Raw genomic sequence first — 24,655 nt, 5'->3', positions numbered from 1 at the left:
TTCATGTCTTATTCTTGTGTTGTTAAAATGTGAGTTGGTAGGAACTTGGAATCATTGATTTTAGATTCCTTAATCATCTCTTTTTCCTTGTTATTCAAAAATACTAATTGGGGATTTCCCAAGACTTGATTTTTGCTCCCTTGATTCTTCATCTCTGAATCTGGGGTTTCCTCAATCCTTCCTCACGTGAAGAAAGTTTTGTTCTTTATGTGTATTTCTCTCTCATAATTGTAGTGTCCCAATAAAAATGACGGCTTGACCTAGAGAGAGAGAGAGACTGTAAAAGTTTGGTATAGAAAAGTGGGCCTGAGCAGTGAAAAGAGGAGCTATCAGAATATGGGGTATTTGGCCATTGGAAGTCTGTAGAGATGAGTGATGGCAATTTGGGTGCTGTTTTTATCCATTTTAGAATTCTGGGGTTGTCTTGTTTGTGGTCTCTTTAACACTTCACATACACTGCCCTAATTACTACTCTCACCAATTAAAAAGTCTTCTGTTTCATAATTGCAATTTCCTGTTTCTTCAGTAAATGCTTTCATTTCTATGATTTTTAGATATTTCTCATGCTCTCTCCTAACTAAGTATTACCTTTTCTCCATTTCACAGTTCTTGATGAAAAATAGATTAGTTTAGTTTAGATCCCTGCTCCAAGATTCAGTTAGTTGCTTGATTCCCTTGTTGAATTTTAAGTGGGGTGGGTTATTTTCTTGAAACAAGATTTGAAAAAAGGATTCTTTTTCAAGAACAAGAATTGAATTCTAAGTTCTAACTATATTTCACAGTTGTTGATGAAAATAGATTTAGTTTAGTTTAGATCCCAGCTCAAAGATTTAGCTTGTTTCTTGATTGCCTTGTTGGATTTTGAAACAAGATTTAAAAATGGATTCTTGGAAGAATTGAATTCTGAAGTTCTAACTATTGCCTTTTTCTCTCATTAATAGGGGTTATCATTTTACAGTTCTTGATTAAAATAGATTAGTTTAGTTTAGATCCCAGTTCAAAGATTTAGCTTGTTTCTTGATTCCCTTGTTGGATTTTGAGTTGGGTGGATTCTTTCTTAAAACAAGATTTATGAGAGGATTCTTTTTCAAGAACAAAAATTGAATTCTGAGTTCTAACTATCCTAGATAGATGCCTTCTGTTGAATCGAGTAGCTCCGTGTGGAGTAGGGAGCAGGATAAGCAGTTCGAGAAGGCGATAGCTGCTTACCCTGAGAATTCTTCGGATAGATGGGAGAAAATTGCGGCTGATGTTTCTGGGAAATCAGTGGAGGAGATTAAGCATCACTATGAAGTCTTGGTTGATGATGTTAGCCGCATAGAATCCGGTTTCGTTGAGGTCCCTAGCTACAATCCCTCTTCGGATGGCTCATCCAACCTTGCTGGTGATGATGGGGCTTCTAAAAAAGGGGGCGGTTTCGGCCATTTGAGTAGTGATGCCAAGTCGTCCCGCCCAGATCAGGAGCGCCGGAAGGGGATTGCTTGGACAGAGGACGAACATAGGTATACATATACGTACTTCTTGTCTCTTAATTTCGACAGATTTAGTGATGGTATCACATAATTTGCTTCAATGTGATTTTGTATATGCAGCTTTGAGCATATTTCCTTGATTCAGATGCTACTACACCTCATAGCAAGTTTTGTTTGTGCAAACTATTCATAAGAATTGTTCTTTTCTCGTATTTCTGCATTTTTGCTAGCTTTGATTGAATATATATTCTGAATTTTGTGTGGAATTTTAGGATAATGTATACTCTTTGTTCCTTAATTTCTACAGAAATTAATGCTGGTATCACATAATGTCTTGCTTGTGCACACTAATCATCAGAATCGATCTTTTTCTCGTTATGCTGCATTTGTGCTAGCTTGAGGAATCTTGTAGGCGTGTGGTGGTGCGTTGTTTCTATTGTTTCTCTAATCTGAGTTAGTGATGAGTTCTTGCTCCTGCTTTTGCTAGAACTATAACTGAACAGGCTTTCGTCACAACTGCCTCATTCATTCGAAATGATCATTTCTGGAACTACTCTTACTCGTAGCGAATTCTTTTTCGAACATAAGTGGCTAGAGAGCAAATCATGTTGTAGCTAACTTGATTCTACTGAATGTCACAAATCTGCAGAAATAACGTTGTATTCTAAAATGTACTAAATCTTTCGCGTTGCGTTGCTAAAATGCTAAGTCGAGAACCTTCTAAATTGTTACTTACATGCTTGCTGTGATGCAAAGTTCTACTCCTGTTGTTGAGATAGTTTGTTGTTTGCTATGTTCGATTCATGAAAGCCGGTATTCTGTGTTCGCGACTGCACTGGATTTCTTCACAGATTCGTGTAGAAAAACTCGACTCCAGATGATTTCCACATCAAAATATTTCTGCAATTTCTGCATCATCTCACCAAAACTCTCCTTTTGATTTGATGATCTTCTCCAATTAGTTAGGAAATATCTGCTGTTGATTTATATTTTGTTATTGAGTAGCTCTTGTATGCATCAGTGCTCGTCTGAGTGCTCGTTTCTGTCCGTTGATCTCCTATCCTACGCGTACAGAAAACTCGATAGTTGCTGATGGTTTCATTATCTCCCAAACAGATTGTTTCTCCTTGGTTTGGACAAATACGGAAAAGGCGACTGGAGGAGCATTTCTCGTAACTTCGTGGTGACGAGGACGCCAACGCAGGTGGCCAGCCACGCGCAGAAGTACTTCATCCGTCTCAATTCCATGAACAAGGACCGGAGGCGTTCCAGCATCCACGACATCACCAGCGTTGCCAACGGGGACGTCTCCAGCCCCCAAGGCCCGATCACCGGCCAGACCAACGGGAGCCTGCCCGCCAAGGGCGCACCAGCGGGAGTGGCCGTGTATGGCACTCCAGCAGTTGGGACGCCGGTGAGCCTTCCTCCGCCACCACACATGGCCTATGGCATGGGGACGCCCGTCCCGATGGTGCCTGGCGCCCCGATGGCGTACCGGGCCTCGGTCCACAGGTGATGGCTCTCATCAACCACATGGTGATGAAATCATATGGATTGATTATTGATTTATTTCCACTTGAGAAATGATTTTTATTTTGTATTTTTGCTTTATAAATGTTGTTTTAGAGTACCATTTTCATATTTTTATTTATTTTCTTATTGATCTGGAATAGTTGATTGGGAGAAAGAATATTGTATAGGTGAGATTAGGATTGGAAAATATTAATATGACTATATTGAGACTTTAGAAAGAGACTTATTTTCAATGGTGGAAATTGTAAATTCATCTTCATCTTCTCTTTCAAATACTCTATAGTTTGACAAAAAAAAGTTTTATTTGTCATTTCAGGATCCTCGTTATTGCATGTCCCATTTGACTTTTACTATTTGATAGCCTAATTTGTCGGAAAAACAATCAAGTTTGGCTAATTTCTTATCAATCCTGCAACTTTTAGAATATATGGTCGATTATATCATGATTTTTCACCCTTTTCTTAATAATTCCATAATCTTGGTCCTTGTTTCTTCGGCAATTCACTCTATTTGAGGACAAGATCTTATGTTTCATAACACATTTTTCAATCATATTTAACTAATATAAAAATAATATTCACATTCCGCTATTTTTTCTCGTTCACGATCCTTCATATTTTCACATTTCTTATACCAACTCATAACTCGTGTCAAATTATAATGAGAGTTTATTTCATAGGGGAAGGGATTCCTATTTTGTAGTAGTAGTAGTTAATAATTGAAATTATTGAAATTGTTTTTCTTCTTTATATCTAATGAATTTCGAAAGATATTTAGGTAGTCAAGTGGTTCAATATTGGTCCCATTACATTGCACGACAATGACATAATGAATGTCACGATTTTGATGGATTAAATATCATACTCATCCATCAAGGGGCATACTTGTATATTTAAAACACTATCATTTGAGTTATTTATTGATGCACAAAATCAATTTAACACTACCATGTATAGTAAATTACAATTTCAAGATCAAATATACAAATAATTTTCACTTATTTGTTATTTTTCTAAACCATTATTGGAGTTCACATTATTTAACACTACCATGGAGTAAATTACAATTTCAAGATCAAATATAAGAATAATTTCACTCACTTGTTAATTTTTAAAACCATTATTGGCGTCCATATTATTTTATTTTATTTTATGTTATGTTATTACGAAGAATAAAAAAAAATCATTGGAGTTATTTATGTTTTTACTATAAAACTTCTAACATAAAACTCAATAGGACAACTTCACATGTAAAAAAAAAGAATACCATGGAACAAAGAAACTAATACATGATATTTTTGAGTAAAATAATTGACTAGCCCATATTTTTATATTTTTAAATGATCAATATCAAATTTTCATTTACTTTCACAATGACTCAATCCCTCAATATATTGGTGCCATATAAACATTTTACCAATTAAACGGCATTTCATCATGTAGACAAGATTTCTAGTTGATAGTATAATTTTATTTACTAGTATTATTTAAAAAAGGTATACACATGTAAGCTTTTTCTAGTTTACATAAGTATTTGTTTTTTTAAATGTATACTCATGTGAGCTTTTCTGAATTGGAAAAGTTGTTTTAAAATAATAATAAAATGCTGACGTAATTACCTGTGGGGAAAGAGAGATTACTACGACTTTACACGTTAAGTTTGAAATTCGATTTTAAATAAATCAAAAATTTCCCACTATTTCCTTTTATATGCACATAGTACATGATAAGCCTCTTTTTATGTTCCATCAAAGTTGTGACTTACTTGTTAAGCAACACTCTGAAATTCTCGTCTTATTTTTATTTTACTATTTATTTCATTTTTCACTATTGGGTCGAATTTTACTATTTATTTCATATTTACTATTGGGTCTTCCCCCCCCACCCCTTCACCACCCCACATGAAACAACACCTTTTGGGGCTAAGAGCCTCTATTTTTATTTTCCATTGCTACCAGCGACTACAGTACAAGACACGTGTCTTCTGATATTGTTGTACATTCTTCAGTCTTCAGTGCGTCCGATCCTAAGAAATCTTACTCCGACTAACTTTTTTGGGCCAACTAATTGTCATCACTCTGAGGATAGAGTAGAACAACATGCATACCTAATTTCATTGTCTATAATTCATCTAACATATCACATGTTCATTATTCCACCTTTTTGCATGGTTTGAACGTTGCAAAAAAAGTACTCCTACAGTACTAGTTAAGATTATTTTAGTAATAAGACATAAATTACCAATTCTTATTAATGTTAAAACATTATTTAACTATCCTATTTTAATTATTTATCAAAAAACTAAAATTTTAACTTATATACTACTAGTATTTTACAAAATAAAAATCTAAAAAATATGATCTAAATTTTTTTCGTATGGACAGCCATGATGTGACTGTATTAGCTTCACTTAAAAAAACATCAAACCCCACAAATCAATAAATCACAAAATATCAATTTTAGCATAGTTTATGCTGATGAAAATCAATTTAACGTCACATATTGGAGAAAAGAATGTCTATCACACTTTATTTATTTTCCCAAATCTTATCAAGATAGAATTTTGGTAGCAAATTAGACAACCCTAATTTGGTGGGTGCATTAATTTGAAGAAGGTGGGATGGTTGCATCAGAAAGGGGCTAAGCCACCTCAAAAGGTTGTTGCGTAATCACATTTCCAAAATAAAATGCAATTTTTTTGGTCTCTTCTAAATTGAAAAACAGCTAATTCCTATCTTTCTTTGGCCCATGAAGACATCAGCCCTTTATATTCAAAGTAAGAAAAATATATTTTTCTATATTATCTACACTTTAAAGAAGCAAAGAAATCAACTTTGTCAATAAAAATGGGGAAAAAGGGCTCATATCTTCCCACCTTTAGTATTTGATGATACAAAGCTGACTCATGAAGCTAAAAAGTTGCTCTTTTTTCTGTTATATATTGTGTCGAAAACATGCGAGTTTCAGGCATCGAACGACAAATACCCTAAAGCGTTTGTAAGCAATGGAAGCGAAACATATCAGAGCGAGGTTTGGGAAGACGAGCATGGTTAAGGAGCATTCTTTGGGGGTTCCTATCAGCTCATCAAAGTATGCATTCGCGTATAAGAACAGTTCGAAGGAGCTTTTACTTTTACCTGATCCTGCTGCCCAGTACCAGCTGCTGCCTTCTCCGGCCAATCATTATTCCAAGATACGAACTGGTAAGCGCTTCGTTCTTGGTCAATCCTGATATGGAAGGGAAAAAACTGTTAGAATCCGAATATGTACTAATACGATATTGATGATATTGCAGATAGAGGGAATTCAGTGATTGCTAAGATGATCAAGCTCGGAAAAGCCATGGATGTCGTTGCTCAAGGAATCAGAGAGCACGGTAATGCACTTGGCGAAGTTTTAACTTTAACGGATTCTATGACCAAATCTCGAGTTTTTCTGATATTGAAATTGATGATTCCTGCAGTGAGACTAGGGCCTAAGCTGAGTGAAACGGTTAAAGGAAAACTGAGTTTAGGCGCGAGGATCCTGCAGGTGGGTGGAGTCGAGAAAGTATTCAAGCAAAAATTCAACGTAACAGATGACGAGAAGCTGTTGAAGGCTTCCCAATGCTATCTATCAACAACAGCAGGGCCAATAGCAGGACTCCTCTTTGTTTCCACTGAGAGAGTCTCCTTCTGCAGCGAGAGATCCATCAGAATCTCGTCTCCGAATGGAAAGCAGCTAAAAGCACATTACAAGGTAAGATCATCAATTGAATCATTCAATGTCTTGAACTCAAATACATGGCCAAAAACTCATGGTGCAAATAAAACTATATGTGCAGGTCATGATTCCTCTAAGGAAACTAAAGAGAGCCCACGAAAGTGAGAATGCGAAGAAACCAGCAGAGAAATACGTGCATCTGGTAACAGGGGACAATTTCGATTTCTGGTTCATGGGATTTCTGAACCATCAAAGAACATTAAAGTATCTGCAACAAGCAATCCATCAAGCAAGATGAGAGTTGAGACACATGGATTCTTCATTTTATAGCATATGATCTTCTTGCTTTTAACCTAGCTAGTACTATTTGTTACTTCTTCTTTCCATTCCTCGTCTTAGGATGTGTAGATGTTAATCAGAGGTATACTCTCTATCCTGTACAATTTTGTAAAAAGATTCAATCTAGTAGCGGTGATCAAATTCACTACTTGTGATTATAATGATGTTCAGTCTTCCTCTAAACGTATGATCATATTCCGGATAATAACCAAATAAACTGACTGAAACATCACTATAAAGATCAATATCAAATACTTACTGCGCTCGGCCAGTGTCTTTCTAGGTGTAGAATCTAAACGTACACCATAGACAACGCACAGTCGCACATCGCATGAAATGTGCAGATCTGCTAAAATAGCCAACAAACACCAAGAGACGTCAGGAAATGAGTAACAATGGATGCAAATGAGACACTTGCAAAAGGTGAACACTTGCACCCCTTAACTACAAACTGAATAGCTTTTCACTATTATCTAAAAAAAACTCAGAATTAATGAGACACTTGCAAAAGGTGAACACTTGCACCCCTTAACTACAAACTGAATAGCTTTTCACTATTATCTAAAAAAACTCAGAATTCTCCGAATAACAATAAAGGATAATAATGCATTAGTAAGAGAGGGAAAAGCTTTCATAACAAGAATTTGAAGCACAGGAGCAGAAATAATAAACAGAAGGCACACATAATAATAGCATTGTTTTACAATCATGTTATGGTTGTTAAGGCCCTCATTAGCCCTAAGAGTAGATCGACATAGAAGAAGCTCTTTATGTCAATTTAGAAATTAAGAAATCATTAGACAATTGTACAAAACATGGTGGTGTCTGCTTAATGAAATATACAATCAATCGAGGTATCTACTTCATAATATAATCAGACAAACAAGGAAACAACGATAGCAATTGTAATATACATCTGCAGTGGCAGGCTTGTAATATAATCAGCTATGCATAAGAATCTCTCTTGAGGCTTGAGATTCCCCACCCCTTCTTCGGGTGGCCAAGAAAAATCGACGCAGCCCCATCAGGACATTTAGCGATTATTTTCAGCATAAGACATCTGGCTCCGACAAGCTCCCAGAATAATTGACCTTACATCCTACTGGAAACTGTAACTCAGCCTCATGGCATCGTACTTCAGTTACATGGGGGCACGAACGCACATCAATATATTCAAGAGCTTCACAAGATATCAAGAGCTTCCTGATTCCATCCACGGTGATATTGGGACAGTTACTTACCCTCAAAATCTTCAAACTCAACTTAGATTCATCACTTCCTAATCCCTGAAAAGCAGCATCAGTGATCTCCTCACAGCACCCAACATCAAGAACCTCAAGCTTCCTGCAGAGGGAAAATATGCATTCTAAGGAAGTGTCTGAGACATTTAAGCACCAATCCATACGGAGATTCTTGAGACTGTCGTGGCATGCAGAAGCGAGTTGCTTTATGGATTCATCAGATATTTCTCGACAACCACCAATAATTAACGTCTCTAGATTTTTGCAGGTTTTGGCCAGGGAGATTATGGACTCATCCCCGACTTTGTAGCAATCAAGCAACTTCAGGGTCAGCAGTGAAGAATAACAAGCTTTTGCTATACTAGATATGCCAATATCCCCGATATTACCGCACTTGTTAAGATCTAACAGTTTTAATCGCTTGCAACCTTCGACAAGAACAGTGAGACCCGAGTCGGTTATGTTAGAGCATCCTTGCAAACCTAACTCTTCTAAATTACAACAGTTCATTGAAAGAGCACTTAATAAAGTATCTGTGACAAATCTGCAACCCACAACATACAAGGCTCTCAGGTCACGGCAACCCTTTGCGATAGATGAGAGGCCCTTATCAGTTAGCTTTCTGCAATAGGACACATCTAGGAACTGCAAAGAAGGAATCCCTGCTGCAAGTGATGTCAATCCTTTATCTGTTATGCCTGTTGAACACAAAAGTTTTCATGTAATCTGCTATCCTTCCAACATAAAAGCGACATAATTTGATTTGGTTGTTTGAATTAGTAAACATTAGAATGGTGGACATCATACTTATTATCTTCCATGCAATAGCCGTAATCTCAATTTGGAACTTAAAAGTAGCTTCCTAGAAATTAGAAGCATCAAGTTTTAAATCTAGCCATATCAAACAAAAGTTACAAAAACATGCTATTAGTTTCCCGTGATCAATATTCAATACCGAAATTCAGTCAAAACAAATAAAAACAAGAATCCTGTAAAATATATAGATGTTATAAGATCCGCAATTCTCTTCTTTAATTAATTCAACTCCAAGCCTAGGCCTGCTCCACTTCCACATTATTCAATTTATTCTCAAAGAACAAATAAAAACAGGTCTTACAGCCCCATTTAAAATTTGTTAGTTCGTTATCATATATAGGGCAAAAGAGACAGAAAGAATAATGAAATGAAAATGCGCATTTCAGGTCTATTTGAAAAAGGATTACCTTTTACACTAAGGACAATGAGTCCAGAGTATTACAGACATTGCAAAACATTATCTACCAAACAATAAGCATCTCTTTAGAGAGAGTAATGAGGCCCAAGAAATACTTTCCATTAGGTTGTTGCATTTTGGTTAAAACAGATTTGGCCTACATTTCACCACAATATGTAATTAAAACTTTACTTGTCTAAGAGGTGTACAAGTCAGTCCCATGATCCCATTACATTTTCAGCCTCACTATTACTAGAATTCTTTAATAGCAAATACTACTTATTTGGAAAAGCACAACTTGCCAACAATAGCACCTTGACTCTTGAGGCCTAAATATCCTTTTTGAAGCATCTCTAACTTTGCCATCCAAACGTAAGCTCCGTCACGTCAGTGTGATAAGAAAAAATTACTTTTACTTAGCGTGGAGCCTTATATAACCTTATATAACTATATGAGGTCTGGCTGAAACCAATACTGCACTTTTTTACATATTCATACTACACATCTTTTTGTCATCATTAATCAGCCTAACTGTCTCTAAATGACAAATCCACAGAAGCGCCGCTTTCACTGTGTGTATCAACTAAAAGGAAAATTCAAAAAATCAAATAAAATACACAATCCCAATTAGTGTGCAAAGACATGATCGAGACACAACAATCACCCAAAACAGAGAAAGGACCTATCTTTCTAAGCTTCCAATAAAAAGAAACCCACCGAATCCAAAATTAGCAAAGGAATCGGACCAAAATAGTAGCAATTTGAAAAATTCACGCTCACTGAACTAGTAATCAGCGACATATTAGGGGTAAACGAAATCGACGGTGTACCTTTGCAATTGTGCAGATTGAGAATCCGCAGGGAGGAGAAGGCGGCGGCGACGACGGAGAGATCGGAGTCGGTGACGCCGGGATAGAAGGAGCGGGAGACGGACTGGGAGAGGTCGAGGTGGCGGAGGCGCGTGAATCGGGCGGCGAGGCGGGTGAGCATGTGGGGGCCGGCGCGGGCGCAGAGCTTGCGGCGCTCGGTGCTCTGGAGGCGGAGCCACCTCTTGCAGACGAGGCCGAAGGCGGCCTTGTCCTCCTCGTCGCCGAGGCGGGAGAGGACGGCGCGGAGCTCGTCGTCGCCCAGCCTCTCGTTGATGCCTCCTTCTCCATCGGGCTGGGCCATTCCGCCGATTAATTTTGCTGAGCTGCTGACTTCTTTTTTTTGGAAGCTCAAGTGATGCTTAGCTGTGAATGTGATATTGATACCTCTCTCACGTCGCCTTAAATTACGATTCTGCCCTTGCTAGTTTATGGCACATAAATTTACTCCAATCTCGTGCATTAACCTCTATCGATTCATCAACTTATATGCACAAAAGTTTGCTTCATTCATTGGTGGCGATATAGTACATTATCCATCAATATGTCAGTTACTTTTGTATATCAAATGTGAATAGAACGTAGGAACTACTTACCAAATATAGTAAAAATGAAATTAAACGATTAATCCATACGGATGAAAAAGAAAATATGAGAACGGCGGACGGCGGACGGATAGAAAGGAAACATGAGATTAGATGTTTTTCTTTTGCCGAAAGTATCTAAGTAATTTGGGGAACCTGAAATATAATAACTCAACTAATAACTAATTTGAAATCAATATAAAACTGATACTACTATTTATTTAGATACACTGGCACTCACAATTTACTCATTTTAATAATAATATTTGTTCATGTTCGGTTTAGTTCATGTCGAGTTAAAATGAGATATATTGTCGGATTAAGGGTATATATAATTTTACCAAAAAATTCTCTATAGGATAATTGCAAATAAATTGTTGTTGAGGCAATTATTTGTTTAGTGAATAAATTGTTAGTTGGATGATTGCGCATAATTGGTTAAATTTGTTGAGTGAATAAATTGTTGTTGAGGCAATAATTTTGATGAGTGGTCTGTCACAATCATCTGATACCTTACATTATAGTCCACCGTCCATTAGTTGAACATTATTATTGCAGCAAAAGAAGTTCCATCGCATTGGCGGTCTTCACACTTCGGCCCGACATCATGTCAATCAGGGTACGCGATAGCGCGTTAAGGGAATTAGTTAAACATTATCATTTCAGTATATACGGAGTAGTATTTTTTTTCCATTGCAATTATATCAGTCATTTTTCAATTGTCAAAGATGTTTATTTCTCGAATATGGGAAAGCTTCACCATTTGAATGTCAACAACGACAATTCACACTCCAATAAAATCATAAATCAGAGTATCTTCTCCACTCATACAACACAATCACACTCAGAAAATTAAAACATCCAAAATTCAGTTATTATTATGTAAATAAAGATTAACAAATCAAGTTGGTAGAGCACCATAACTCGTGGAAGAGCCGGTCTCTTCTGGTGAGTACATGCACAGTGAGCTCAAAAAAAGGTAGGGGGAGAGGTAGCTGCGGAAGGGGAGGAGACGATGACGATAGAGGAGGGAGGAGACGATGACGATAGAAGAGGGGGAGATAGCGAGGGGGCAAGAATCGGAGGAGGGTGCGTGCATCAGAGTTTTTGCCCTAGCTCTAGTGGAATCCATAATCAGTAATCACAAGTCTTTTTCAGTTCGAATATTCATCAAATAATGCAAATAAAAGAATCAACAGTGTATAGGGTAGTAGTACTTAGTCTTAAACCATAATTCTGAAGCATCTGGAGAAAAGGGACAACATATGACTTCTCTAACCATCTCAATTCAATAAACGCAACTTGGAAATAACCTAACACAGCCAGCCCATTAAACACCATTTAAACACACAATCAACAGATCTTCATCCAATAATTTCACTAGAGAAATATTATCAAAGTTTGGATTCCCCAAAGTCGATACCCAGTAACAAGTTTTGAGCACTAGAATTCATATGATGAGCTACTTCCTGCTCATCTAATTCCAAATGAATACATGTCGAATCAATAGTCACTCTGCATATTACCGGACTCTCATCGCCAACTACTAGCGAGCAATTTTCGTATACACCCTCTTTGGGTGGGAGATTCAACAAACAAGGCCTATATTTCACCGATAACCTCTTCCTATCACTAAATATGTTTTCACTGTTTCTTATCATTAGCATAAGCCGGTGGTGGCGTCCCAGAAGCTCGGAGACGTACCTCATATCCCCGTTGCCAAGAGCCTGACGAACTCGCGTGGATGATACTTGCCCTCTCTCTTGTGAGCTTCCAGAATTAGAACCCACATCCGTAGAATATTGGTGCTTGTCCATGACGGTTTTTATTATGCACGCTTTCATGCCATACTCGTCACACAGTCGCACCAAGTCAGATGAATTACCGGCAGCTTTGTATCCAAACCGGTAGTTTTCACCTGAGAGATTACCACACACGCTTATTATTTCGTTCTCCAATCTTATTGTATTAAACTAGAAGGAGGTACCTGCCACAACGCCATGAATTCCAAGATCCACTGCCAATCTCTCGACGAATTGCTGTGGAGTGAGATATCTAACTTGAGAAAACTCAACCTCATACTCCTTGGGGGTAACATTACCACAAAATGGAGCCCAAGAGGAAAGAACACGTTTTCGATCGCATCTTGCCACTATAGGTGCCCTGATCCAATTAAACATATGGAGGTTACACAATATTTAGGTTAACATTCTTCCGAATCCAATATTGATATGGTGATTAAGATTAACTACATGAAAGTTGAAACATAACCAATAATGTGGAAGTAAGCTATAAAAGAAGTCACTAAGAGATAAGCAGATTTAAGACATGATGCAAATACCTAGGTTCCCATCCAAGCACCTCTCCCATTCCAACAAATGACATTAGATAAGGGACTCCTATCTTCGCTGCTTGGATTGCAAGTTCCCGATGACCTATGTGAAGGGCATCAAACTTTCCTAGTGCTACTATTCCACCTATTACGACGGAACAATGAAAGGTTTCAATCTATGAGCAGATGCCGAATCATCTCATGTGAAATTGACATATAGCAACAGTAATCGATTACTGGAAAAGCATCAATGATCAGGTAGCACAAGAGAGGGAAATCGGGTGTAAAGGACCAACCTGCTACTGAGACTCGTTCAGATGGAAGATCCCCGCCGCTTTTAGCTGGGCTATTCATAAACAAATAATTTTGTATCAAAAACAGCCGTGATGACCAAATAGATCAGCATAAAGAAGCACTAAAGTCTAAAAAGTTCACTCATTTTGGGTGATTCTCGAAAAATGGAGGCACAATATGCATTCATAGACGCAAAAATTCTTATTTTGGGCGATTCTCGAAAAAAATGGGAACCTTTTTTTTATATTCTACGAAAGGGAAACACCAACTCTAGTGGCTTGCAAGTAGTAACCCTCCGTTACTCTTTTAAACACACCATTATCATTTTCGTGTAGAATTTTTATCTATAGATTGATTTGAGAGATGAAAATAGAAATAATAGTGCTTAGACAGCTTAATTTCTACAGGATTCAGATTAGGTAGCAATTCATCATGGCATGATCTATCTTCCACAGAAAACTGAACCTCATAAACAATCGTGTAGGTCGATATGCTGTTGAATGTGAATAAAATTGATTGATATACAGATTGCCAATTGATTTTCGACTTCAATTAAACTGGTTTAATCAGGAGTAAGGTGATTGCAAAGCAGAATCAGAGCATTACCTGAAGAGATGGGGCTGGGACGCTTCGTTGCTGATGGCTAAACCGTCGTCATTGGAGCCGGACAGCTTGAACCCCAAAAATCTTCTGGAAGAAGAGCGAAACCTAGGCGGCGGCGGAGCAGTTCCGTGGAGACAAGAACGACAGGTGACGAATTGGCAAGGATTGTATTCGAGCAGCTGCTGCGAAATGCGGCAGCCGCCCATCATCATTGTTGAGGAGTAATTTGGGGTAAATTAGGAGGGAGAATATATGCCCTAATTTTGAAGTGCCCTAATTGGTTGGCCATTGATGCTGAATGCTTATCCTCGAGTTGGCTCGAGCCACGTCGCTTACACTTGGGTTGCTAATGACGTAATTATCTAAACTTTTTTTTTGACAAATGATGGTAGTACTATTTTTTAAGAATTTTCATCAATTGATCATTTAATTTTCGACAGATGTGATTAAGTTGCAGCTTTGGAATCAAGAGAATACGGCAAGTACTACTCATTTTGTTACAGATTAAGAGTCTTGTTCTGCTATTTCGATTCCTCCTATAATAAAAGTTTTATTTCACTTTTATGTAAATAGACATCACATTCCACCAACTTATTACACTCACATTTTATTATAAAAATATAATGTAAGTAGATCTCACATTCCACCAACTTATTACACTTACATTTTATTATAAAAATATATATGAGTGAAACTCATATTTCACTAACTTATTCAACTCACTTTTCTTTACATTTCTTAAACCCGTGTCATAACTAAATAGGACTCCTATTACGGGACGGAGAGAGTACTCCGCCTCTCCACAACGCAACTCTTGAATGGCTTGTGTTGCGACCCTGAGGAATGTAGTTATTGTCTAAATTTTTTGTTATGAATTGATATTTTATGTAAAAAAATTCAATTAATTATGATATACCTAGCAACTTGTTTTTTTGAAAGGGATTATTAAATTTAACTTTAAAATCAAAGAATATGATATGTACTCTAAACATTTTTCGTCTTTTTTATAAGACAATTTTCATCAATTGATTGTGGCATTAATTGCAATTTTGCAAGAAAAATTCCATCAACTAATTGTGATATAAGTGCAACTTGTTTTATTATTTTAGAAATATTATTAGATTGCATATTGAGAATCAGAAGAATATGGCATAATAGAGTATTGGTATCTTGCTTTTAAACCTATCACTTTCTTATCTATTCATTTTGATACCCAAACTAATACATTCACACTGCATTTTAACATGTATAGCAACAAATTATAATACAATCACTGAAAAACACCAAAAATCAAACCTTTTCTTCTCCACAAAAACCCCAAAAAAGAAGACCCTTTACAAAGACTAATATCAGGAATTAATAAGAAACTTTCACTCTTTTGAGTTGCACGAACTTAACAAAGATATGCAATTCCAAATATTTCCTTCAGCCAAGTAAACCATAACTATACACCTGTAGCTACCTCTTCCGTCATCGTAGACGTCGACGCGCCTCTCCTCGTAAAACGTCAACCCATCCGCGTGCTGTTTCGCCTCCCCCACCACTTCTTCCTCGCCTTATCAGCCGAACTACCCTCTTCGCCCCCGAGCTTGTTAAGTATCACCTTCGTCTCCCTCAATCTCGACCCGTAGTCCTTCTTCCAAGCTTCGAACATCGCCTTCAGCCTCCGAAGCTCGTGATCCGGGTCCAAGCTCGCCTCAGTCTGGCCGGACTTCACTTCCACCAAGAACTTGGCGTCATCTCCAAATACTTGGCTCCTCTGCTCAAACTCCTCAGCCAGCCGGCCAATGACGCTTAACCCAGCGGTCGTTGGTCTAACCCCGTTTTCTTGGATCCTCAAATTGTTGCCGGTGTCCCAGCTACTTTCTTCGGCTCCATTTACAGAGGCGTCCGAGTTTCTCTGGGAATCGTCGAAGGCGAGGCTCTTCTTTGCAATGGAGAGGCTCGACTGCAGTGATCTCATCTGCTTCTGCCACACCTCCTCCATAGACTTCATTTTTAGCTCGTATTCGGACCAACGATTCTCGTACTGCTGCAGCCGTTGGTGAAGGATGTCGTTCTCCTCTTCTTTCTCTCTTAGAGAGGCCTCAGCTCGGAGAACACGGCGTTGCAATTCCGCAAGGAACGACGATTTTACCAGCACTTCTTCTGGCTCATTACCCTGATCCACAAATTAAAGTCAACACATCACCAACATGTTATCGATTGGTATTTTTTTCGGGACGTCCCAAGCTAAATGAGTCATTTCCCCTTTTTGCAAAATTCAACTCTTTTAATCTATACTTTATTCTCACTCCTTTGCTAACTCAACTATCTAAACGTCACTTTCTTAAATCTCGTGCCAAAAAAGACGCTTCAATTAACTTGGGACGGAGGAGTAATTTAATATACATATCAATATTTATCCAAAATCTGAGTACCTTTCTTCCTCCAAATTGCAGCAATCCTATGTCTCCCGAGCATCTTCGGACCAACCAGCCACGAATAACTAGAAACCAGCAAAAAAGGGGGGAATGTAAAAACCTTGCAAGATTGCCCATAGATCACAAAAATAAAGCATAAAGTTCAGAATTTGCCAAAACTAGTTGACTAAATTTGTTGTCGTTGCTTGGATTACGCAGATGGTGATTACCTGATTGCATCGAGGTAGCTGCCTCCCTAACTCTGTTGAACTTTTTCCTTAAAATCCTAGCTCTGGCATTCTTTTGGATGGATATGGCGGCCCTATGCCTTCGGAGTATGCCTGCGTACACCTTCCTAACCTTTTCTCCACGGATAACTGCATCGAGAGGTTCCCCGTCAAACACCAGTCTATAAGGTTAAAGAAAGTTAACACATATCCACAATGACATACATGACTGTAGGGTAACAATCCCTCTCCTAAAATCCCTCAGCAGGCATCGAGCCTTATGGCCTCTAAAGCAACTTTGGACACGCAATATCCCATGGAGAGTGCGATTTCTTGTATCTTCAAGGACCCCAATCTGCATTAATTTAAAACACAGACTGACTAACTGCTCAAGCAAGAGGTGTTCGAATAAAACAGAAAGTTCTGTAAATATTCGAACCTGTCCAGTTCGGAAAAACAATTTTGTGTATCCAACTTGGTACATCTCAGGGAGAATGTTGAACTGATGAAGAATTGCTACGGAAACACTAAGCGGGTCCTGAGACGCTACGTGATCTAATAGAAGAAAACCGTACCTGATAACGAAAGGAGATTGGAGTGATGAACATCAAAGATAGAGGAGTCGGAGAAGAGATTGCAAATTTGTTAGTATATTCTAATATCGCTTTTACCTTCTCGCAAACTTTTGATGAGACATCCGGGTGGGAAACCCAGATCTTGATATTCTAACAACTTCTAAGACTCCACAGCACCGCAGCTGTTGTAGTATGAGTCCTTGATTATAGCTACCGGGAGATTGGAAGTTGTTGGGCTTTATGCAGCGTATGAAGTGTGGAGTTGTGCTTTCAAGACGTTGCATTAACTGGAACAGTTGGCTCTGAAACAAACAATAACAGCAAGGGATAATCGTGATTAATGAGTATGGGAAAAAGGAGATAACAGATGAAAGCAAACTTGCATGACAAAGCACTTGATCTGAAAGAACAAACACAAACCAAATGATAACATTAAAATAAGTATCAAACACATCCCAACTCTATTCTGTATAAATATGCCAGTAAGCATGGTTAGTAAGACTATTTTTACCTTAAATTTTGTCGTAACACTTAATTTTTGTGAATCTGCCCCACCAGATTTATGCAATGCCCCTACTACTCGCTTCTCGGATTGATTGAGCATGCTGGATGCAAAAGCCTGAGGAAGGGGGCACGTGCAAGACGAAAGAAGTTCGATTGAATCCAAATGAAGTAAATCCCTGTTCTTCTCAAGAAAACCAGTGGTGTCGTATGTAACCTGCCATCATGAATGAAGTTGTCAAAATCACCGATATGAAAATGAGTAAGGAAACGAATAAAATGCAACATTGTCTATTTCTTCTTCTTCTAATAGTAAGTACCAGTAGAATTAAGGATGCCAGACGCGTGGGATCGACATAGTTCTATTCCGTTTTACTTTCATAATCATTAAACGTATAGGATAAGAGATTTAATCTATAGTGTTTGTAAATTATCCTAGTGATGACATGTTGTGAACCTGCGACATTTTGTACCCAAAAGAAACGGGGTGCCAACCATAAAAAAGTATGACTGAAGTGCATACCTCTCCAGCATAGTGGCGAACGCGAAAAGCTTTCTCTCTTTCTCCTTGAAAACAAGGATTAGCACTTAGATGTTGCTTGAGCTTATTCGCAAAGCTCAAATCTGTACCATTTGGAAAGGTTGATTCCTCATCGAGCAACGACTGTAACCCTAATGGTTTCTGCACCAAACAAAAACCTTTCAACATTTCTGCACCACGAAGAACTTCTGACCAGGATAAGTGAAATATACATCCACCTAAAAGAAAGATGCGAGTAATATAACCAACACCGGAACAGAATGCTAGAGTTTGAGTATCAGACCTTCTCAAACAAATTAAGGCAATCCTGATTGTCTTCAAAATCAACTTTTGCCCAGTCAATGCCATCTTGAATGTATTCCTGGAGAAAGGTTGAAAAGATTCAAAACCAAAATCAGACCATGCAATAACAGATAGTGTGCATGTTGTGACATTGAAGTGCAAGATGCATGGTTCAGGCTTTGGATGTGAGAGGAATCGTAAATCTATTATTTTAATTGATTTGATAGACCAAAAAAGTGTGTATTTCATCCAATCCCTTGAAATTATCTAATCCACTGAGCAGATGACGAGGATCAGGTTATCCGTAAACTAGAAAAGTAGCGGGCAGCCGGGCATGTCCTTCACTAGGTAGAACAAAGAATCAATCCGTCTAAAAGATACTTAATTCATCATACTGAGATAAGAAAAATGGTTTTTGGAAAAATATAAGTTAATCTAAGGCAGATTATTAGATGACACAAGATAGATCGCAATATTTATGACTATGAAACTACGTTTTAGCAGAGATAGGACACGGTTACCTCTTGCTCCAATTTAAACAAGTGGCGATTGAAGTGTTGTTGTAATCTTTCATTGGCATAGTTAATGCAGAACTGCTCAAAACTGTTTCTCTGATAAAATAAATAAAATAAAACAACAGTTAGAACAGCATAAGCAAAGACAAACAGACAAGTTGAAGGATATATAGAGACACTCACCTCAAACGATTCGAAACCATAAATATCAAGGATACTAATGGATCTTCCTGTACGCCTCTTGCCAACTGCTAGTGATTTATTTATCTGCTCCACTAGCCAGTCAAACAAACATGAATAAATCGATTTTGCCAACGCGTCCCTTGTATCCATGGCCTGTGATATCAATGCATGAATGAACAATCAAAGTCAGGAGACTTGGCAAGTATACGGGTCAAAACTGTACTTAGAGAAAATTAAGTAGTTTTCACAGAAAACTGCCCAACCTGTGCTAGAGTGAGTTTTTGAACAATTGTATCATTTCTTCTCCCGACTCTCATTTTTCGAGTTGATAATGCTAGCTTCAGTTCCTCCACTTTGCACCCAATCAACGTGGCAACAGTGGTTAGTCCTGAAAATAGGATAGATGGATGTCATCAGCAAAATTTAAGCATCTTGCAGGAGTTACAAGCCTGCCTTGTACAGTAAAGACATGGTAATAGAAGCACGTCACACTTGTTAACGTACAAACATTATTTGAACGTTTCCTTTCTTTGTGGAAAAGGCAAGCACGGCACATCAACTTTGGCATGCTTAACATTGGTGTTTATTTCAGAAATTGATCCAGGCAGAACCATTTGGTACATTCACCCTGATATATTCTCACCTTCATCAATCACCGGTTCAACATGATTTTCACTATCGATTGAAGTGAAAGAGACGTCTCCTAGCCATAGTACTGCAGCCAGCATTGCAAATACGCTATCCTGATCTTCCTTACTTACATGAACAATATCCAGAGCGTCCTGAATTTATAGCAGATGATATATAGCTGAGTTGGTTTTAGTTCAAAGTAAAAGAAAATGGTAAAGTATGATGAGAATAAGTCCATAAGGATACCACTACTATACGAAATTGTTCAGCATCATCAACCGCAGAGATCGTAAAGCAATTGCTCTGCCTCAGATACTTGAACTCATCTGCATTCTTTAAGTTCAATTTTTCTGCACAAAATAAACAAGAAAGTGCAGCTGAATGAAAAACGTACAACCAAAAGCAAGCAGATATAGGAAGAAATAAGAGATAGTATACACAAAAAAATATAGCACAAGAGTCAATCTGATGACCAAAAAAGCAAATTTACACCACCGTGGAAAATAAGAAGTCGATAGCAGAACATTGCAAGATTGCTGATCGAGTGATCATCTTTCGACACTATAAACAAGAATATTGGTAAACTTACCTCTTAGGCTAGGTGAAGCCCCGGCACAAAGTTGATAAAATATATGATATGATCTTTCTCCCTCCGAACATTGAACAACTCTTGACTGTTTGCCAAAACAATCTATCTGAGTTTTCTGAATATGTAACTATATACCAGAGCAAAATATCTAATAGAAAAGCTGAAACTAGATTAGTAATTACCTTCTCTAGTAAAACTGCATGGAACAAGGAACCGCATTTGATGGAGCAACAAAAAAGGAAATAAATTAAGAAGGCTCTCTAAAATTCTGCAACATTAATTTTATAAAAAAAATGGAAGAAGTAATCTTACAAGTTTGAATCTTGGCACCCGATATTTTTCCAGTTTCACTGAAGTGGATTTCGATCAGCTTTCCCTGCAGATACTCTTGATTACTTGAACTTACAAGCAGCAAATTATTGGGTATTCATGCACCAATTATCAGTTGAACCACTTAATTTCATGCTAACAAACCAAGAAAGAGAGGATGGCAAAATAAGCAACTTACAAATCGACTTGAGTTGTCATTTCTTAATGTCTTGGCATTACCAAAAGCTTCCAGAATAGGATTCGTCTTTAATATCTCATACTCGATACCACTACCACCTCCCAGAGCAGCCAAATATTGCATTGCTATCTTTGCAGTTTCTGTCTTTCCAGCTCCACTTTCCCCACTAAATAAAAAAGAGATGGATAGAACCAAACTTGTCAAATACTATAATATCATGGATATTTAAGTACACCAGTTATTGAAAAATAATATCAATAACAAACCAATATTCTGCAAAATAAAGTTAGCTACTAATCGATGAAAGGCATCGAAATTGCACGTGCAACATTGACTATCGAAAAAAAAACTAAGAAATTCATGTATTTTCCACTAACCTTATAATGATAGATTGGTTTACTTCATCTGCAGAAAGGAAAAACCAAATTGTTGAGTTAAATTACTTTGAGAAAATTATTGCTTGGCTTTCTAGAATGTAATTACCTCGGATCATTTCACGCATAGCTGTGTCCGTGATAGCATATACATGAGGGCTGTCCAAAGTTTTGCGCTTGTAAGCTTCAATATAATCATTTCCATATAGCAAGACTTTTTTAAAGGGATTAACTGCCACCAGTACTGGGCCCGCTTTAGTCTGAAATAAACCAGAAAATGAGAAGGAAGTGTTCACTAGAGCTAGAAAACAAGGGAATCTCGTGAAAATCAACACTAACACACAAACTTACATAGATCAAATCTCGATCATATCTGTATTGGAGATTGTACAATACTGAAGGTTCGTTTAGGTAACTCAATTGCATGAGGTCATCTACACCATCAAGAATATCAGGATTTGCCGGTATAGGAGTTTCTGAACTCACTTGCAGTACCTAGACAAGAAAATTGTTAACGTAGAACACAAGGTAACACTCAAGATAATAAAAAAAATATATTGCTCACTTTTCCCTCGGGCAATGTTATCACTGAATTGTTACCAGTAGTCTGAATAACTGTTCCCAGCTCCCAATTACCATCAGGAAGCTGAACCCACGACTGGATTTTCTGTAAAATAAACTCACAAGTCAAAGACGATACCAGCATAAAAATGACAAGTGGGATTTTCATATAAAGCTCTTTCCGACATAAAGTAATAGTATCAGCAGTTTCTACCATTAAATTGCTGCGACCATTTTGGTAACTTAAGAGCATAATCCTTAAGCAGATATGAGAAAACAGAGTTCCACATAGAAACAGAAAGAATAAATGCGTCAAGGAATGTAATTTGAAATCCTCTTGACATAAACAGTTTCTTGGGATTTGTCCTCTTCGGTCTCACCTGGATGGCAAGGCACGCTTTAGCGTTCATTTGCTATGTCAATAAAATAGGTTTTTCGGGAACATTAGAAAATTAAAAAAGGTTTATCTTCTTCAGCAGGTTTGATCATATCACATAAGCATAGGATCATTTGGCATTTATACATGGAACGCCATAAATAATAAGCTATTTCTCAATCATAAAGTGAAAATACGAATTCATGCTCTAGAAATGCTGCTCACAGTCATTCTATCAAAACCCTCTGATTATAACCCTTCATGTGTCTAATAATATTTGATTCGATAATGCCTTTGTTACTGTCTCCGAGCTTTGATTAAGCAATAGGAAATCTTGTATTTCCATTTCAGCATAGCAATAGAAAACACGACTCAGTTAGACCAAAAATAGACTTGGAACGGAATCTAATAAAATAATATAGTATGAGAAAACAAGCAAAAGCAAAAAACTTAATATAGCTTCACAAAGATCATCCATTTCATGATATGCAACAGAGATCATCCCAACAAAAATAACAAAAGTAATACTCCAAAAGCACCTTCTTCGACGCATACGGGGTGGTGTCACTCCACTTCGAATCAGCATATGATCGTTTAACCAACGGCACAGGAGTACTTGGATCCTTATGATCATCACTATCATCAGCCAAAGGAGCCCCATCTTTGGCTGGCACATTCAAACTACCATAGGGAGATTCATCACTATCTGAACCAACATGACCCCTACCATTAGCTGCCCCCTCCGAGGAATCCCTCAATTCTTCAGCATTCTCCGAAATAGTTTCAGGCAACATCATCCTATCAACACCTTCATCACCCGCATACTTAAAATCAACGGGCAACGACTTGATCGATTGATAGGAACGCGTATTATTAACCGGCGACATTACACTCAGAGACTCAAAGAGGGTCCTTTGCCCCTCTCCTCCAATTCAATGAACCGCAATCAACACCCCTATAATTGGATCAAAAGGGGAGCTTTTTCCACCCTTTTTGTTCTACAAAAGTGAAATCCTACTTTAACTCCACAGACCCCACCGACTTAGCTGCCCAACTTAATGGAGGGGACCATACGATTACCGAACAACAGCACCATTAGTGACCCTTCAATAACCAGTCACGCCACTCACCATGTCAAAACCTACGAATCTTGAACCCCACTTCCCCAATTGTGAACCTAAAAACCCCTATAGCTTCAAAGCCACTCCAAGAAATTGGGCAAAAAAGATCCCAATTCCACCCAGCAGAAAAACACTCAATACAAAAAATCCCTCAAATAAATGGGATCCTACAAACTGAAGTCTCCAGCTCGAAACAGATCTTAACCCTCACAAAAGCAAGAAAAAACAGAGGGAAATGGAAAAAAGGAAAAGCAACCCAACCCAAATCTTGAAGCACTTTATCTTGTCACACAATTGGGTCTTTCCTTGCAGGCCCTCCCCCGATCGATCAGTTGTCGTGAAAATGACAGCAAATTTTGACCAGCGAAGTTAAAACAAATGAAAATGGAGGCAATTTGAAATCAAATTGCGTGCAGTAAATACACGCGTTACAGAAAGCAATATAATAAAAGATTGGATTTTTCAAATTGGGAGGTTAAATTTTCAAGATATGGAAGAGGAGAAAGCATAAAAGCAGATGGCAGAAGTGGCTTTTTGCTTTGATTAATTCCTCTTTTTTTCTCTTTTGGTGCTTTGTTGATGGACGCTTTGAAAGGGGAGTGTTATGTGTATTATATTTGTATGAAATCCATGGCTATGTCTATTGAATTTGAAAGTGGGGTTTTTGTGCTGTGTGGCTATGGCTTCCAAGATGATTTTTCGAATTTTTGGCCACCAAAAATATGAACAAAATTTCAAAATATACTTTTTTTTTATGAAGCCACCGTTTTCTCTTTTTATTTGTGGAGGCAAAATTAGGATTTAAAGTTTCTTAATTTTAAGCAATTTTGCTATAAATGTCATAAAAAATCATTACATTTTGTCATATTTTAATATTCTGTAATGTTCAAAATCAATTGGAAAACATCATTAAGTATTTTATTCACTATAGAGATTTTCTTTTAGTACTCCATATGATATGATAGTTGAAAATTCATAAATTCACGTTTTCATCGAAGAGTTAAACACCATAGTTTTAATCTATTACTTCCTTCGTCCGCTATTAGGAGCTTCTTCAGGATTTGTCTAACATTTTTATGCTGTACAAATTAT

General features: G+C 37.6%; 5 protein-coding genes across 6 annotated transcripts; 2 read left to right on the top strand and 3 right to left on the bottom strand.

Annotated features, from left to right (window-relative positions):
• Window positions 1–178: 178 nt before the first annotated feature.
• LOC125215517 (transcription factor SRM1-like) lies at window positions 179–3,264 on the top strand. Its single transcript, XM_048116952.2, has 2 exons — window positions 179–1,502; window positions 2,589–3,264. Exons 1-2 carry the CDS (start codon window positions 1,132–1,134, stop codon window positions 2,986–2,988), a joined length of 771 nt encoding a protein of 256 aa, XP_047972909.1. The 5' UTR covers window positions 179–1,131; the 3' UTR covers window positions 2,989–3,264.
• Window positions 3,265–5,813: 2,549 nt separating this feature from the next.
• LOC125209856 (putative GEM-like protein 8) lies at window positions 5,814–7,206 on the top strand. The gene is made up of 4 exons (XM_089069153.1): window positions 5,814–6,207; window positions 6,300–6,380; window positions 6,468–6,742; window positions 6,828–7,206. The coding sequence occupies exons 1-4, from the start codon at window positions 6,009–6,011 to the stop codon at window positions 7,002–7,004; spliced, it is 732 nt and encodes a 243-aa protein (XP_088925279.1). The 5' UTR covers window positions 5,814–6,008; the 3' UTR covers window positions 7,005–7,206.
• Window positions 7,207–7,800: 594 nt separating this feature from the next.
• LOC125215456 (RNI-like superfamily protein) lies at window positions 7,801–10,734 on the bottom strand. The gene is made up of 2 exons (XM_048116876.2): window positions 10,330–10,734; window positions 7,801–8,984 (listed from the first exon to the last, which is right to left on the bottom strand). Exons 1-2 carry the CDS (start codon window positions 10,667–10,669, stop codon window positions 8,092–8,094), a joined length of 1,233 nt encoding a protein of 410 aa, XP_047972833.1. The 5' UTR covers window positions 10,670–10,734; the 3' UTR covers window positions 7,801–8,091.
• Window positions 10,735–12,289: 1,555 nt separating this feature from the next.
• Window positions 12,290–14,475, bottom strand: LOC125211307 (FAD synthetase 1, chloroplastic). The gene is made up of 5 exons (XM_048111038.2): window positions 14,182–14,475; window positions 13,578–13,627; window positions 13,291–13,426; window positions 12,937–13,112; window positions 12,290–12,867 (listed from the first exon to the last, which is right to left on the bottom strand). Exons 1-5 carry the CDS (start codon window positions 14,388–14,390, stop codon window positions 12,344–12,346), a joined length of 1,095 nt encoding a protein of 364 aa, XP_047966995.1. The 5' UTR covers window positions 14,391–14,475; the 3' UTR covers window positions 12,290–12,343.
• A 977-nt stretch (window positions 14,476–15,452) lies between these two features.
• Window positions 15,453–24,256, bottom strand: LOC125209855 (myosin-1-like). 2 transcript variants are annotated; one of them, XM_089069152.1, is made up of 23 exons: window positions 22,982–24,254; window positions 22,071–22,172; window positions 21,857–22,000; window positions 21,615–21,765; window positions 21,509–21,536; window positions 21,132–21,297; window positions 20,936–20,999; window positions 20,806–20,819; window positions 20,624–20,708; window positions 20,281–20,384; window positions 20,048–20,186; window positions 19,668–19,792; window positions 19,405–19,557; window positions 19,228–19,317; window positions 18,708–18,785; window positions 18,407–18,565; window positions 17,894–18,100; window positions 17,479–17,684; window positions 17,247–17,382; window positions 17,033–17,162; window positions 16,811–16,957; window positions 16,599–16,666; window positions 15,453–16,339 (listed from the first exon to the last, which is right to left on the bottom strand). In XM_089069152.1, exons 1-23 carry the CDS (start codon window positions 23,327–23,329, stop codon window positions 15,686–15,688), a joined length of 3,498 nt encoding a protein of 1,165 aa, XP_088925278.1. In that variant the 5' UTR covers window positions 23,330–24,254; the 3' UTR covers window positions 15,453–15,685. The 2 variants fall into 2 exon arrangements, with proteins under 2 accessions (XP_088925278.1, XP_088925277.1); XM_089069151.1 differs by having other exon boundaries at window positions 19,228–19,557; window positions 22,982–24,256.
• Window positions 24,257–24,655: the final 399 nt, after the last annotated feature.

This window comes from Salvia hispanica, chromosome 3 (genome assembly GCF_029641045.1).
Source record: "Salvia hispanica isolate PSC_SH4W2 chromosome 3, Shi_PSC_v1, whole genome shotgun sequence".
In the NCBI taxonomy this organism is placed as follows: Eukaryota; Viridiplantae; Streptophyta; class Magnoliopsida; order Lamiales; family Lamiaceae; genus Salvia; species Salvia hispanica.
The sequence above is the reverse complement of the archived record's forward strand: the minus strand, read 5'-3'. Positions and strand labels throughout refer to the sequence as shown.